General features: G+C 37.1%; 2 protein-coding genes across 2 annotated transcripts in view; both read right to left on the bottom strand.

The window, feature by feature from the left end:
• Positions 1 to 201: 201 nt before the first annotated feature.
• Positions 202 to 690, bottom strand: LOC140451334 (protein FAM200A-like). Its single transcript, XM_072545080.1, has one exon. The coding sequence runs from the start codon at positions 688 to 690 to the stop codon at positions 202 to 204; it is 489 nt and encodes a 162-aa protein (XP_072401181.1).
• A 1,570-nt stretch (positions 691 to 2,260) lies between these two features.
• Positions 2,261 to 17,191, bottom strand: part of LOC140451491 (E3 SUMO-protein ligase RanBP2-like) — a 39,017-nt gene continuing 24,086 nt past the window's right edge. The window contains exons 6-13 of the mRNA XM_072545326.1: positions 13,774 to 14,124; positions 11,169 to 11,376; positions 10,694 to 10,926; positions 9,098 to 10,558; positions 8,406 to 8,705; positions 7,943 to 8,348; positions 2,760 to 2,943; positions 2,261 to 2,511 (exon numbers count right to left, since the gene is read on the bottom strand). Of these exons, the coding sequence (XP_072401427.1) occupies positions 2,332 to 2,511; positions 2,760 to 2,943; positions 7,943 to 8,348; positions 8,406 to 8,705; positions 9,098 to 10,558; positions 10,694 to 10,926; positions 11,169 to 11,376; positions 13,774 to 14,124 (3,323 nt within the window). The 3' untranslated portion in view covers positions 2,261 to 2,331. The remainder of the gene's footprint in view (positions 2,512 to 2,759; positions 2,944 to 7,942; positions 8,349 to 8,405; positions 8,706 to 9,097; positions 10,559 to 10,693; positions 10,927 to 11,168; positions 11,377 to 13,773; positions 14,125 to 17,191) is intronic.

The following is a 17,191-nucleotide window of genomic DNA, read 5'->3' as shown; positions in this document are numbered from 1 at the left end:
GCCACATAGGACCTTTTTCATTTTCATAAAATTACGTGCTTTTTCGATTCTGACTTTCGATTTCTGCAGTGTAGTCATTATTTTCTGTTATAAGCGTACTTTTTTACTCTTTCGATCTGCTGGCCTTCTACTGTCGTTAGTATTATGGTTGTTTTTACAAATTTTCATAAACTTCGTCTTTTTGATATTAAGCGAGAGTCCTTACTCCCTACTACACATTACTATTTTATTTTGTGAATCACATTTTAGGTTAATTGCCTGCTCTTGAAGGTTAACTGGAAGAATGTCAACTTCGATATGAAAAGGATCTCTTGTCAACTTAAATTCCCAGTTTTCCGTGCTAACATCTGGAAAGTACTTTTGAATTTGATTTTTCAGTTCTTCCAAATGCCGTGATATGACGTCTTTCAAATCCGAAACTAGATGTAGTGGAAGGGTTTGAATATCATCGAAGAGGTCGTTCAGTTTAGGAAAAGAGGAAAAGTTTGGCTTGGAACTGTGAAGGCGGCGTTGCCAAAACGATATTTTTTCTATAAACCCCTTAATTGCATCATAAGTGTTTAAGAGGTTTTTACGGCCTTGAAGATTCAGATTCAGGACATTAAGTGTCTCAAAAAAGTCAGACAAATAAGCCAAGTAAAAGATATTTTTATCATCTGTAAATCTGTGAAGATCTTGTTTTGAAGTCATTAACAAAATTTCAACTTCTGACTTTAAATTAAATAATCTTACAAGCATATTTCCTTTGGATAACCACCGGACTTCTGTGTGAAACAGGAGGGTTTCCTGGTCACTATTTGGTTCTTCACATAGTGCCTAGTGTTTAATGCGCTGGATTTGATGTGGTTAACTATTTTAATTGTTAAGTTTAATGTGACGTTGAGAGGTTCAGCTAAAGTCTGACTAGCTAAAGCTTGACCGTGAATAATGCAGTGAGAACCAATTATCCTAGGTTTCTTCTTTTTTGTCAATTCCATAAATCCAAATCGACATAGTCATGGCTTGGGCCCCATCAGTACATATGCCAATTACTTTCTCCCATGGAAGTTCATTGATTATTAAAAAATCTTCAAAAACAGAAAATATGTCAATGGCTTTAGTTGTTGTTTTAAGAGATGTTGAAAACAATATTTCCTCCAGGAACCGTTTTCTGTCAATAAATCGACAGTAAAACAATAACTGTGCACGCTTTGAAATATCAGTTGTTTCGTCACACTGCAAAGAAAAAAACGGTGAACCTTTTAATTTTTGCAATAGTTGATTTTTCAAATCCAGAGCCATTTCATCAATTCTACGTTTTACTGTGTCGTTTGAGAGAGAATTTTTTTTTACTTTCTTACAACTGTCTTCACTAAGTACGGTACTACAAGCAGTAAGTAAACAAGGTTTAATTAGTGACTCACCAATAGTTTCTTGTCTTAACTATCAAAAGTGCTATTTTGTATGATCACAGCTTTCTCATTTTCAACACGAAAATTTGCAATAAAGTCAAGTTTCATACGTTTTAGACTGCTTTTTTTGACAATAAAAATTCTGGGTCTTTATCTTTCAAAGAAGAATGGTTTGTAATTAGATGCCGTTCCAAACGTCCAGGGCGCATTGCATCATTACTAAGAACAGCATGGCAGTTGACACACTGAGGTAAATTGTTTAACTTTATGTCGTTTTTCTCCATAAAGTTAAAATCATACTTGATATAATCGTCTGAATACAATCTTTTCTTTGGAAGTGACAACCATTTTCAAAGCTGTTACACAACACTATTAAATAATTCACAAACAATCACTCTGTTATTAAATAACGACTACACTGATTGGTACAAACAGCACACAGACGCTGTCGACTGAGACTGACGCGTGAGACGGAGTCACTGAACTGGAGCCAGGTGTGCTTGCAATACAGTGTTGGTAAATATACTTTGCGCTCCTACGATGTTGCCATACACAAAACTGTCGTGTTTAACTCAGGTTGTGTGTTTGAGTAAAACGATTTTAATCAAGTTTAAATAAAGAAATTCTAAACAAAATAAAAATACGAAATACAAAATATTTTGTTTTTTAACAAAATACATATTTTTTAATTTTTATTTTTTTTTCTTTGTACCCTCACGCCTCCCCTAAAATTCTCTCACGCCCCCCAGGTTGAAAACCACTGCTCTTATCGGTTCCATTTTGCCTTGTAATAAGCTACGGAACACCTTGTGCCCTGTTGAATAAGAAGTAAGTAGAAGTACTAACCTAATCTAACCTCAGAAAGACAATTTTCTAAAATCTAATTTTTAATAGTTAAAAAAAATACACATAAACATCTGTAAATACATTAAACAAAACTTTAATCTTCTGGAATTTTGTCTACAAAACTTATTTCGAAGGCAAACGAGTATCCTTCTTGGAAGGTCAAATAAAATTCGGCCGCGGACGAATCGCTGTCGAAAGTTGCCTTCAAAGTTCTCCAACTGTTGACACCTCCTGCCCACTCAACAGCCTTCCAAATACACTCATTATCTTCTCTCTGAAAAATTCACATAGTGATAGGTCAGGCAAAAAAAGTGGACGGTCCAGCATTTTTTGATACTACTTTTGTTTTCATTGTTGTGTCATTTGTATCTCACATTAGCCAATTCATAAAATACAGTTTAAAATGAACTGCTATGGGAGTAACACAACTACTAGTACAGTAAAAATTACGGTTTGTTCTCACAACCAACGATACAAGAATGAAAGAATTTGTAAGTTTCTGATAAATATGTCAAGCCTTACCTCCAATTTGGAATTAGTTCCAATCATAGTGCTACTTAAATTTACTTCATTCTCATCATTAAAGATAATTCTAGCAGCGTATATATTGGGATCATAAAATATCTGTATGTATCCGTTGCCGACTGGTTTCCATTGATCGTCGGAACCTAGTTCGCTCAAAGAACACTCCTTAGTGAACATTGTCCTAGAAGTAAAAACTCACCTTAAAAATCTATAGTGCTGGATAAAGAAATAATAGAAAAATTAAATTCCCCTGCCTACGATATTGGTAAACAGTTGTATTAATTCATGGTCAGACCATAGCAGTGAATATTTGCTATTATAATAATTGAGAAGAAAGTGCCTTCGGACATAAAATCAAATGATAAACTATGTGGAAAATGATGAAAGTACCAAGTTCCATAAAACTACTGAAATACCTGATAATTTTGTAACTGACCATGTCGAAGCGGTAGTCATTTAACATTAAAATATGATCTCAAAATCGTAAACTTTCAATTATGACGCTTCAAAACGTAATATCAGAGAATTTGCAAATTTGGAGGTTCAACATATGCCAAATACCTACCCGTGGTTGGTCTCAACTTGCGTGGAGGAGGGGCTTTGAATTGAGTAGGGGCCTTTCGGTACTTTGCGTAAGACATATTAGGCGGGGAAGTCCTCAACCCCGACACGACGCGTCTTAATGGCTGATAGGGAAAGTTCCTGCAGATATGCAGGACAGGTACGAATAAGGCATAGCTAAATAAGCACACGCGGATCAACTGAGGACATGGCATTAGGCAGCAGTAATGTCATTACTGGATTAAGGCTGTGAGAAAGTACAAAAATCCTGTAGGCTTAATTGTAGATTCTCACAGGCGCCACTCGCATTATGAGTCAAATGGCTGTGACACTACAATGGGGAAGGCAACGGGAAACCACCCCATAAATAGTCTCTAGTTCATTCATCATGGTTAATGTAAACCAATTTGGAGAAGGTACAGATCATGGACTTCGGATACCAAGATCCGCCAGGGGAGGAAGAACAAGAAAATGTAAGGCTTCCCAGGTCGTCAACCCACGAAGTACTTACCAATATTTAAACACTAATAGAGAAAAAGTGTGCACGTGGAATGTTCAAAAAATTTGTACTTGAAATGTTCGAAGTATGTTTGAAGGGGGATAGATACACAACACCATTCAAGAAATGAAAAGACTAAATATTGACGTGATGGGAATCAGCGAGATGAGATGGCCAGGCTCGGGACAGTGCTGTGTGGATGAGCATACAGTATATTATGCGGGAAACGAAAACCACATCACTGGAGCGGCGTAGCGGTGATTTTGAGCAAAAAGGTCGCTGGGGCTGTGATCAGCGTGCTACATCTCTCTGATACGAGTCTGATAGATTATGATGAAGCTGCAAAGCAGACCCGTTAATACGAACATCATTCAAATTTACGCTCCAACATCAGAAAAGCCAGAAGACGATATCGAGGGGTTCTAGCTTACCATCATCATGGGTGATTTCAATGCCCCAAAGTTGGCAAAAACAGAATAGAAGACATCGTCGGACAACACGGCTTAGGCGAGAAAAACGAAAGGGGAGACCGACTTATCCAATTTTGTCGAGAAGAAGATTTTACCATTGCTAATACCTGGTTTAGACTTCCCCCAAGACGACTTTATACGTGGAAGTCACCTGCAGATACAGCCAACAATATCATCAGAAACCAGATAGACTTTATTCTCATTAACAAAAGATTCAAGAACAGCTTGACTTCGGCGAAGACCTTCCCAGGAGCAGACGTCTCATCAGATCACAACCCATTAGTGGGCCAGATAGAACTCAAAGTAAAGAAACTCATCAAAAGTAAACCTAAACAGAACCTGGATTATGACACTCTAAAAGACCCCGTAGTTCGTCAGAACGTAAGAGATGTAATGAGAGAAAAACTAGAAACCGCTAAACAACAAGAACAGAGTGTACAACAAAAATGGAGTTATATCAAAGACGTCATGCAAAATGCGGGAAAAGAACATCTAGGAAAGAAAACAAGAGTAAAAAATAAAGAATGGGCAACTGATGACATTCTGCAGATGATGGACCTAAGAAGATTAATAAAAAACAGGGACGCAAAGAAATATCAAGAAATCAACCAAAAAATTAAAAAAGAAATACGAAGAGCCAAGGAGACATGGATGCAAGAAAAATGTAAAGTAATCGAAGAGCTCCAAGTGAAACACGATCATATAAATATCCACCGAAGGATTCGGGAAGCCACTGGTCAATACAAGAGGAGAAACACATAACTCATCATAAACAATTACGGGAACCTGGCGACGACAGTTAAGGAGAAGTTGGTGACCTGGAAAATGTACACCGAAGAACTTTTCTGGGACTACCGACGTAACCTTCCAGAAATAAATTGCATGACAGGGCCTTCAATACTAGAAAGCGAGGTGAAAGCAGCTTTAAAACACTCTAAGAATGGTAAGGCCACAGGTCCGGACGAAATACCCGTTGAAATTATTAAGGTGATGAATGAAGTGATGGGACACTATGATAGTGTCCCGTTAAAGAAAATGTTTGAGGTCCTCAAAAGGTCCGGATTGGATTCGACGTATATCCGAGCGATATATAAATTGTACGAAAATGCAGTTAGTTGTGTAAAAATTGGAACCAGAACCTCAAATGAATTTAAAGTCACTAAAGGCCTAAAGCAAGGATGCTGTTTGTCACCGACACTCTTTAAAATATACGTCCAAGAAGCATTGAGGAATTGGAGAAATAAATGTAGATTTATGGGCATCGAAGTGGGACAAGAAACTCTGTATACATTGTTGTTTGCAGATGATCAGGTGGTGGTTGCAACCGATGAGGAAGATATAAATTATATGAATCGAAAATTATTTGAGGAATATGCCAAATGGGGGCTTACTGTAAACATAAGCAAAACAGAATATTTAAAAATTGGAGGAAATACCACAGATCTAAGGCTTGAAAACGCAGTCATAAAAGGCTGCAACCAGTATAAATATCTAGGAAGCATCATATCAGCAGATGGCAGAGTTAAGATAGATGTACAAAACCGAATAACCCAAGGGAAAAAATGCATCCGAATACTGAATTCATTACTGTGGTCTAATAAAATAAAGATGCATACCAAACTTCGCGTATACAGAGCAATTGTAGAACCAATTACCACATATGGTGCCGAATGTTGGACGATGACAAAGAATGAACGAGATAAAGTAGACGTTGTGGAAATGGATTATCTTAGAAGGTCATGTCGAGTATCGAGAATGGAAAGAATCAGGAATGAGGAAATACGAAACCGTACAGGAATTAGAGATACTCTTTCAGATAGAATACAAGGAAGGCAATTACAATGGTATGGTCACGTGATGAGAATGGAGGAGGAGCGGTGGCCAAAGAAAGCCTTAATGTATGTTCCGCCAGAAAGAAGAAAAAGGGGAAGACCACCAAATTCCTGGAGAAGAGAAATTACAAAAACAATGCAATCTAGAGGCTTAGAAGAGGGAGATTGGAGAGATAGGAAAAGATGGGGGCTGAAATGCGGGAAGCGGCAATCGCCGTAGGACCCCCGTTATATGATGATGATGAATGAAGTGAGCACAAAGGAGTTAACTGAACTGTTTAACGCCATATACGATTCAGGTAATATCCCAGAGGAATGGCTATTGTCAACATTTGTAACACTACCAAAAAACCGATCTGCGAAAACGTGTGAAGATTTCCGAACTATCAGCCTTATGAGTCATGCACTTAAAATTTTTCTTAAAATCATGCATGCCAGAATTTACAAGAAATGCGAAGAAAATGTCGGTGAAATGCAATTTGGAATCAGCAATTCCATGGGTACACGTGAAGCACTTTTCACCTTACAATTATACGAAATATACAATATCGAAATGAAAGTATTAAGATCAATAGCGAGCATATCATTAAGAGACAGACAAACCAACAGAAGTAATTCAAAACATTAACAAGTAACAATTCAAAATATTAACAGGTGGATAAAAACAAAAAAAAAAAAAAACACTGGAACGAACATGTAAACCGAAGAAGAAACTTAGGGTGTGGCTTAGCTGTCATTTTATTTGTTCTCAGTTTTAAGATTTAGCATTGACATATGACAGCTAGCACTATTTTTGACATTCACTTATCCACAACCCAGCTCTCCAAATAAACCCTGAGTGCCGTTCGCATAAGTTTCGTTTATTTTGCTTGCCCTATCTATACCCCAATAATTTCTGTCAGCAATTTTCAACCCCCTATAATAATACCCTATGCGGTAGGCAAAATATTCGTTACAATATATATATATATATATATATATATATATATATATATATATATATATATATATATATATATATATACTTGGGAAAGGATCACTATGCTCCTTTTCTAACTTGGCTGCACCGTACTGAAGACGACCAATAGTCAGAAATACGTATATACGGTTGCCTTCCATCTTATACGCATGTTTTATTATATATTTTCTATTTTGTTGCGAGCTATGCCGATATCTTTTACCTTAATTTTATTATGAACTCGCATTAATTCTTATATATATATATATATATATATATATATATATATATATACATAAGACAATCGACATTTTAAAACAAAAAAAGAACTCATCGTCACAAAGCAACAGACGAATGAAAATTCAGTTTCACAGAATAAGAATTGAATTTCACAAAAAAAAACAGAACAATAAGTTCAGCAGTGTTTATTCGACTATAAAGATCACCAGCAGGAATATTTGTGAAAGTACTCATGTTAGTTAAGAAGGCTAGTGAACCAGACCAAAAGATATTAGCCACAGTAGCGCACCTAGAATTTCCCTCTGGGGGGGGAGGGGGTTTGGTTGGGCACCGAAATGTTTTTTATGATGCTACCTCCATTTTGAGTCCTTAAAATTTGTCAGTAACAGTGTCGGAATTGGGCCCGGGGGTTTAACCCCCAAAACCCCCCCTATGTGCGCCACTGATTAGCCAAGAAGACTAAATTGGAAAGGTTTTTATAAGCTTATTTCGTTTAATTTCGGCGTCTTTAAGAACCGAACCAAGCAGGATCGTAATTAGGACAGAAGTGCGATTCAACATTTTTTTTTTCAAATTTATACAATTAGAAAAAAGTTTCTAGCTAAAATTAAGCTGGTTACCTCTCATATTCTTCATCCTCGACGTACTCATCATCATCGTCGTACTTATACTCATCGTTTTCCTCGTTATCTGGATCCAAAGGATCCTCTTGGGTTTCGCTATCGCGACTTTTATCATTGCCGAAATCTTCTACAGTGACGGGAAGATCTCCACTTTTGTTCGGCGAATTTGCTATACTGTACAAAACATCTCTAATGGCGTCGCTGAATTTGGCAGCCAATTCTGTAGTTCTAAAACGCACCGCTAATTTTTCGAAGCAATTTTCGTCATCGGTGTAGTTGTATCCGGCCCATATCCACGCTTTGTCGCTGGTAACCATCGGTTGAAGCTCGAAATTGGGGGTTATGAGTTGGTTGAGGACTACTTTGAATACTAGTTCGCGTCTCAACAACAGTCGGTAGGTATCTGAAATTTAAACGGTCTAGAAATGAACGCAAAAAGGCAATCGAAAGCACGACTTACTTTTCTCTTCGTGCCAAAGAACTTTCAGCTGCCCCACTCCTCTTTCTTTCCATTCTTTGGTATCTGCATCGAATCTAAAAAGTTTGGCTCTCTCGTTGAACACGACGGCTTCGTTTTCTTCCCCCGTGGTTACGGTAACGGCCTCTGGAAGTGGTATGATTGGTTCGTAGTGGGGATCGTACTCTTCGTTCGCGCTCGAAGCGTTATTTTCGTCATCAGACTCGCCTTTAGAAGTGTCGGCAGCTTTTTTAATGCTGTTAAATACCGGCGCTCCAGTACCAAGGAACGAAAATGATGTATCTGAAAAACAGCAGATCCATATTTAATTCCAAATTAAGTTATACATTTATGATTATGATCAAAAAAGCTGCAAAAAAATAAGTATGGATAAAATAAGTCTGATATCACATTTAATGTTCCGGCCTGGAGATATAGTCGGCTATGTAACAAGTGACTCATGTTTTAATGTTTTTTTATAGGCCAATAAAATTGGACGTTTACACTTTAGAAAACAATATTTTTGTTTCGACAAAAGGAGAAAGTTTAATTATTTAATAAACAAATTAGTGGTTTATTGCAGAATCTGTTTAATCTCTTAGCGGATCCATATTTTATTCCCTTTTGGTTCGATCCAAATTAAGTTAAAAATGTAAACGATCTACACAAAATAAGTATGATCTGGTGTGGCTTACCTATTTTAAACGGTGCTTCTGCATTTAACGACGTTTTGGCCAACGATCCGAAAGATAAGTCCGAATTGCACTTAAATACGACTTCATCAGTCTCCTTCAAGTCTGTGGTAGACGATGGAACTTTAGGGGCGATTTTACTGGTGGGAACAGCAGGCGCAGCTCCATTACCAAACAGAAAACCGGCTGGTTGGCTTTTATCTTCAGCTGCATTCGACGCCTTGTTGCCGAGAATAGACCCAGAATTTGACGGTTGTCCAAAAACGTTCGATGTAGCATTTACCCCGAAAATACTGGTAGAAGTAGTTGGTGTACTTTGGCCAAACAGCATCGAGGTGGTTTGCGGTGGATTTTTCGGTCCGAATATGTTCACGGTGGTAGTAGGGGTGTTTTGCGAGAACAAATTTGAGGTTGTATTGGTTAGTGTGTTCTGGCCGAAAACGCTGGAAGTAGAATTGGTCGAAACTGTACCAAAAACATTCTGAGTTGGAGTATTTTGGCCCAAAGCAGTCTGAGTAGGAGTATTTTGTCCAAAAAGATTTGTAGTTGGAGTATTTTGGCCCAAAGCTGTAGGCGTGGGAGTGTTTGATCCAAAAAGATTTGTGGTTGGAGTATTTTGGCCCAAAGCTGTAGGAGTGGGAGTGTTTGATCCAAAAAGATTTGTGGTTGGAGTATTTTGTCCCAACGCAGTCGGAGTAGGAGTTTTTGGTCCAAAAAGATTTGTAGTTGGAGTATTTTGTCCAAAAACCTTTGTAGTCGGAGTATTTGGTAAAAAAATGTTAGATGTGGTGGTTGGGGTTTGACTAAATATAGATGAGCTGGTAGTAGGTGGCGTGTTTTGTCCAAAAATGTTCGAAATGTTAGAAAACGGTTTGAATGGTTGTTGACTATCGAAACTGAATATACTGGAGCTAGAGGAAAATGCTGAACTAGACACCGGAGTAGTTTTAACATCGGATGTAATGTTCGAATTAAATATATTGGTATTTTCCTTATTGGGGGTGTCACCTCCGAATAAATTGGTACTCGAAAATAGACCGCCAGTATTGAAGGAGTTATTTGTCGAAGAAAATATGTTGGTACTTGATGCGGGCGGCCAAGACACGGTGGATGATGTTTTGTTCGCACTGGGAGGAGTTAGAATTGGCGGTTTTATAAGTGAACCAGACTTATTTGGAGATGCGTCTTTTGGCGCAGTCTTAGAATCTGTTAGTTTAGCAGTGGCGAAGGAAAATCTGTTGGATGGGGTTGTTGCGCTATCGATTTTTTTTGAAGCTTCTGTAGCGAAAAGAGACTTCAAGTACTCGTCGTCTTTTTTGCATTGTTCGCAACTACAGTCTGGCAATTGTTTATAAGACATGAACTTGGGCGGAAGCCCTAACTTTATCGCTTCTTGTTCCTCTTCCGGTGTTACTTGGGTCTCGGATATTAGTACTACATCTTCTTCAGATTTCTTTGAGGTAACTGCAAATTTAAATCGTTTTTTTATGGTATTCTGATTTCCGTATTTGTTTTAACAAATTTTTTATAAGAATAGTTAAGTAAATGTTTATGGAGGCACCAAAATCAACAATTATAATGCAATTGCATTAAACTTACGTTCATTTTCGGTAGGTTTTCCATCCAGAGCATCACGAATGGCCTTCTTAAAGTCCGCGGCAACTTCAGCGTTTTTGAATCTCACACAGAATTTCTCATTGACTATTTCACCTTCGGAAAAATCGGCTGCCGCGAACATAACAGATTTCTCGTCTTTATCAATGTATTCTATATCTTTTGTGAGAGTATGATTCAGACATATTTTGAACACTAGTTCTCTGCGCATTACGACTCTGAAACAACGACAGGCAATTGTATTGGCAGATAAATTACTTATTTAGTATCTACACTAAGAAAAGTTCATGCGATAGTTAAGCTCACGTAGTTGTAAATCCATGATACGAGTCACACGAGTCCAGCCTGCAATTTTTCAAATGTATATACAGTATAAAATCTATATACAGTCATTATAAATTCTGAACAAACTCACACCATATGCCGATATTAAATTTAATAAAAATCCACTGGAACTTACCTCAATTTTCCAAAGTATCTATTACGAAGTATCTTGATGTCTCCGAGGCCTCGTTCTTTCCATTCGCCTCCAATAAATCGGAACAGTTTGGCCCTATGAGAGTACAAAACGTCTTCGTCTTCTTCGCCGGTTTTCACTTGAACTTTATCCGGTAAAGGAACTACAGGCTTGAAGTAAATGTTATCTTCTTCTTCTTCTACGTAACTAGCTATAATTCAAAGTTTATTTCCTTATAAAGGTCAATATTTCCGGTACTAAGGCGAATCTATGGAGCAGTGAATGACAATTGAGTGTGGAGAAGACGATACAACTTCGAATTTTATAGAATATACCAGGAACCAGATACCAAGAAAGATATAACGTCTGAGGTGGATAGGGCATGTAATGCGGATGGAAAAAAATCCACCTGGAACAAAATCCTCTGAACCCATTGGTCAGAGAAGAACGGGAAGACCCAGAACAAGGTTCCTTGATAACATCGATGAAGACATGAGAAATATGGGAATACATGCTTGGCGTAGAAAGGCGATGGATAGGGACGACTGGAGAGAAAGTCTTGAGGAGGCTAGGACCCACACAGGGTTGTAAAACCAGAATGATCTGTCAAAAATGTATAACTTATATTTTTCAGACGTTTCCCCAAAAAAACATTTTAAGGAAAGATTATCGATTTTGGTCTCAATTGCTGGTTCTTCTATAGTTCCTTTACTAATTGTATAAATAGAGCTGTATCGTCTGTGTATAGATAGTTTGGAGAAACACACAGTATATGAGAAAAAGGATACTGTATAATGATCACTATATATCACGTGTTTTCACTCTTCCCTTCTTTATGCTACGTCACATGTCTATGTGACGTAGCTAACCGAATATATCACAAACTGGACATAGACGTTAATGATACACAATTTGGTTTTCGCAAAGGCCTAGGAACGCGTGAAGCTCTTTTTTCACTTAATATACTGATACAAAGATGCCTGGACGTCAATCAAGATATATACGCATGTTTTATTGACTACAATAAAGCATTCGAAAAAGTATGACATGAACAATTAATGCATGTGCTGAAATCAAAGAAGATTTACTACAACGACCTCAGGATCATATCAAATTTATACTATAAACAGCGAGCAAAAGTATGTGTTAACGAACAGCTGTCAGAAGAAATTGAAATTAGATGTGGAGTGAGACTTCTTCTTTAAGTGCCGTCTCCCGATCGGAGGTTGGATATCATCACCACTATCTTTAAACCAGTCCCTTAAATTCTTCAACCATGACACTCTCCTTCTTCCTATACTCCTTCCTCCTCTTATCTTTCCCTGTATTATCAGCCTTAGCAGTTCATATCGCTGTCCCCTCATTACGTGTCCCAGATATTGTAACTTTCTTATTTTTATTGTGTTTATTATTTCGCATTCTTTGCCCATTTCTCGCAATACTGGAGTGAGACAGGGATGCGTATTGTCGCCAATTCTTTTTAATACCTACTCCGAAGGGATCCTGAAAAAAGCTCTTGAGGGTGAAATAGCTGGAATAAAGGTAAATGGACAACAGTAGATATGCTGACGACACTGTGATCTTAGCCGAAAATACTGAAGATCTTCAGAGACTGGTGACCAGAATAGCGGAGTATGGAAAAGAGTGGTCTAACAATGAACGTTAAGCAGAACAAATTTATGAGAATATCGAAAACTCAAAGAAATAACGAGAATCTTCTAATAAACGAAACCAACGTCGAACAAGTGGACAAATATGCATATCTGGAACAATGATTAACTCCACAAATGATTACATTCAGGAGATCAAAATCAGAATAGAAAAGGCTAGAGCAAATTTCAACAAAATGAGAAGACTGTTATGTACAAGGGATTTAAAATTGGAACAAAGAGTTATGTTGGCGTGGTGTTATGTTTTTTCGACTTTGTTTTATGGAATTGAAACTTGGACCTTGAATGCGACATCAATGAAAGAACTAGAATCATTCGAGCTGTGGGTGTATAGAAGAATTCTGAAAATATCGTGGACAGAACACGCCACAAACAAAGAGGTTCTGAAAAGGATGAATAAAGAAATAGAAATTTTAAATACAATTAAAACAAGAAAATTGGAATATCTCGGACATATTACACGTGGAGAGAAATACACCTTGCTCCAACTGATTATACAGGGAAAGATCCAAGGAAAGAGAAGCATAGGGAAGCGTAGAATGTCATGGCTGCATACCTGAGAGAGTGGTAAGGATGTACATCAAATGAACTTTTCAGAGTAACCGTTTTAAGTCCGAATAGCCATGATAATTGCCGACCTCCGCCGCGGAGATGGCACTTGAAGAAGATGTCTATGACAGATGGCAGTTGAAACATTACAGTTAACAATTGACATATGAATGATACTATGCGTGATCTTCTAGGAGATTCTTTTATAGACACAGAAACTAAACATTGTGGATTATAAAGAGCTTTAACTCCTGCGCATATAGTTGTATTTTTAGACAGACGTACAGAGAAATTGCATATATTGCGTATATTGCATATGAGACGTACAGAGAAAAAATATTTATATTTTAATTTTAAATAGATGTAAACAATATAAACGATGTACTTACCATCTGCATCTGACTCTGCATCATGCCCTTGACTTATCCTCCTCGACGGTCTCTGCTTAAACTCGAATTCTTGCTTTGTCGGCGAAATGAACGAAAAACTATTTTTGTTCGTCGTTGCCGAAGTAGATTTATCGGCGCCGGCAGCTGGGGCGGCATCTTTACCGAACGTTACAGGTGTCGGTGTGGTTTTAGTAATACCGAAAGTCCACTTCTGTTCGGGCGTGTTCGCCGCACTTGCAGCTAGGTTTATATCAGGAATGATGGGGGGCTTGCTTTGCCCGCTTAAATTGATCGGGGCGGTATTGGGAATGCCGAAGACGAATTTCTGTTCAGGGACGGCTGGTTTGACGTCTGCAACATAACAGGTTCTTGACGAAGGATACTCAAGATCAATTTTTTAAGTTTTTAGTGAATTTTTAAACAAAAAATCATAATTGTTAATTCGCTATCCCCTCTTTTTTACAATGATACGTCACGATCCGACTTAAATCCCATCCTTAAATCCTGAAATGTCCATAAGAATTTTCTGACTAACACCCTGTATATCAATATATTTACCAGAATACTTGTTATACATTGATTTCTTTTGAATGATTTAAAAAATCTAATGGTCCCCAAAATTGAATGCATGACTTACCCATAATCGCGAAGTGGCTTACCAGTAGAAAGGAAGCCACTTTAATGGCACTCGCATGTCTATAATTTGGCGAAATGTGATTATGGATACATTAGCCCTCAAAATGGAAATGCATTCGATTTTTTAAATCATTCAAAAAAAAAGGCAATAGTTTCCCCATGTTATATCCCGTTAAAAATCGCTATGGATTATTCTGGTCAATTTGGGCTCTTTTCTTGGTGGAGGCGCAACAGCTTGTCGGATCGTTGCATCATTGGAAAGGAGAGGGGATAGCGAATACGTTGAGACAGAAATTGCTAAAATGTGGTGACCTGGCAATGTATTTTATATGCCAATATGAATTAATAGATCATAAAATGGGCGTTTGTGAAATAATCTTTATACCAATTGACAATTTAGAATAAAAGAGACTGTTCCAATTATAGAGGTATTAGTGTGACGAGCTCTGTGGGCCGGTTGTACGGCAGAATATTAAAGAAGAGGGTTGAAAGACAGATACAAGATATTGAAGAACAAAGCGGCTTTCGTACCGGGAGATCCTGCCTTGATAATATATTTATCCTACGACAAATAATTGAAAAGCGTGTCGAAAGAAGTAGAGAGACCCATTTGGTATTTATAGACCTTGAGAAAGCATATGATAGTGTCCCGTACCTAAAGCAAGGATGCTGTCACCGACACTCTTTTAAACATACGTCCAAGAAGCATTGAGGAATTGGAGAAATAAATGTAGATTTATGGGCATCGAAGTGGGACAAGAAACTCTGTATACATTGTTGTTTGCAGATGATCAGGTGGTGGTTGCAACCGATGAGGAAGATATAAATTATATGAATCGAAAATTATTTGAGGAATATGCTAAATGGGGGCTTACTGTAAACATAAGCAAAACAGAATATTTAAAAATTGGAGGAAATACCACAGATCTGAGGCTTGAAAACGCAGTCATAAAAGGCTGCAACCAGTATAAATATCTAGGAAGCATCATATCAGCAGATGGCAGAGTTAAGATAGATGTACAAAACCGAATAACCCAAGGGAAAAAATGCATACGAATACTGAATTCATTAATGTGGTCTAATACAATAAAGACGCATACCAAACTTCGCGTATACAGAGCAATTGTAGAACCAATTACCACATATGGTGCCGAATGTTGGACGATGACAAAGAATGAACGAGATAAAGTAGACGTTGTGGAAATGGATTATCTTAGAAGGTCATGTTGAGTATCGAGAATGGAAAGAATCAGGAATGAGGAAATACGAAACCGTACAGGAATTAGAGATACTCTTTCAGATAGAATACAAGGAAGGCAATTACAATGGTATGGTCACGTGATGAGAATGGAGGAGGAGCGGTGGCCAAAGAAAGCCTTAATGTATGTTCCGCCAGAAAGAAGGAGGGAAGACCACCAAATTCCTGGAGAAGAGAAATTACAAAAACAATGCAATCTAGAGGCTTAGAAGAGGGAGATTGGAGAGATAGGAAAAGATGGAGGCTGAAATGCGGGAAGCGGCAATCGCCGTAGGACCCCCGTTATATGATGATGATGATAATTTAGAATAATTTTAATTGTCACTAATGTTTATATGGTAAAACTAACATATCTATTATATAAGAATGAATCCCTATTTCCCTATTAACTTAAGAATCTACTTTACCGATTTCATTCATCTTTTTTTTAGAAGAAAAGTTTATTTATTCAAAAATAGAGAAAGCCCTAATACACACTAAGCTTATTAAAACGATCAAAACCCTTAAACAAGAGTTTCTTGAAGCCGTCCTTTTTGTTTTCACAATGTGTAAATTGCAATTACACTCGAGTAGGGTAGTTGTGAATATCACAATTCTGCGTAATACACTCACAGAAGTAAGCAGGGGGCAAATTATTTAAAATTTTATAAATTAACACCATCGGAAGATAAAAGAGCCTGTGTTGAACTAAAACCCACTGCAGCACGCTAAGCATGGTTGCTATAGGTGTATATCAGCTTCCACCAAGAATTTTTTTTATTCCCCGATTTTGTAATTTTTGCAACTGGCCTGATTGATTTAAATTGAAGAGAAAAATAACATATGAGCAAAAATCGAAGTGAGGTTGAATAATTGCATTAAAAACTATAATTTTATTTGAAGTTGACAAATTTTTTGGATATTCTTGAAAAAAAGTATAATTTTTTAGAAATCTTTTTTAATACGTAATTAAAATGGTCATTAAAAGACAATAAATTATCCAATATTGCAAACCAAGGTAGACCCAAGGTTAATTGTTGTGATGATTTCTTTTTTATCATTGTCAATTTAAAGATTCATAGTGTTTATATCAATATTTAAGTAGTTTTATTTAGTTGTTTTAATCATAGCCTTTAGTTTGTTGATCTTTAAATATTTATTAACAGACTGCAATGCTGAATTCATTCTAGATACAGTTTGAATCAACACATGCAAGTAGGGTGTCATCTGCTTACAAATTAAAGAAATCACATGTAACAAACAAGTTTATATCATTTAAATACAATATGTACAAAAGTGGCCCTATGACACTACCTTGAGGTACCCCAACATTAACACTAATTTCAGAAGAAGTAATATCAATTCTTTCATGTTGTTTTCTATCCGATAAGTAATTTTTAAACCATTAAACCATTCAAGAATATTTTCTCCAACACCATAGCCTTCATATACAGTAAGAATTATATCAATCAATAGTTTCAAAAGCTCTTTTTAAATCAAGGAATACTACTACTACATAATTATCATTGTCCAATTCAGACTTGA

This window comes from Diabrotica undecimpunctata, chromosome 9 (assembly GCF_040954645.1).
Source record: "Diabrotica undecimpunctata isolate CICGRU chromosome 9, icDiaUnde3, whole genome shotgun sequence".
Taxonomy (NCBI): Eukaryota; Metazoa; Arthropoda; class Insecta; order Coleoptera; family Chrysomelidae; genus Diabrotica; species Diabrotica undecimpunctata.
The sequence above is the reverse complement of the archived record's forward strand: the minus strand, read 5'-3'. Positions and strand labels throughout refer to the sequence as shown.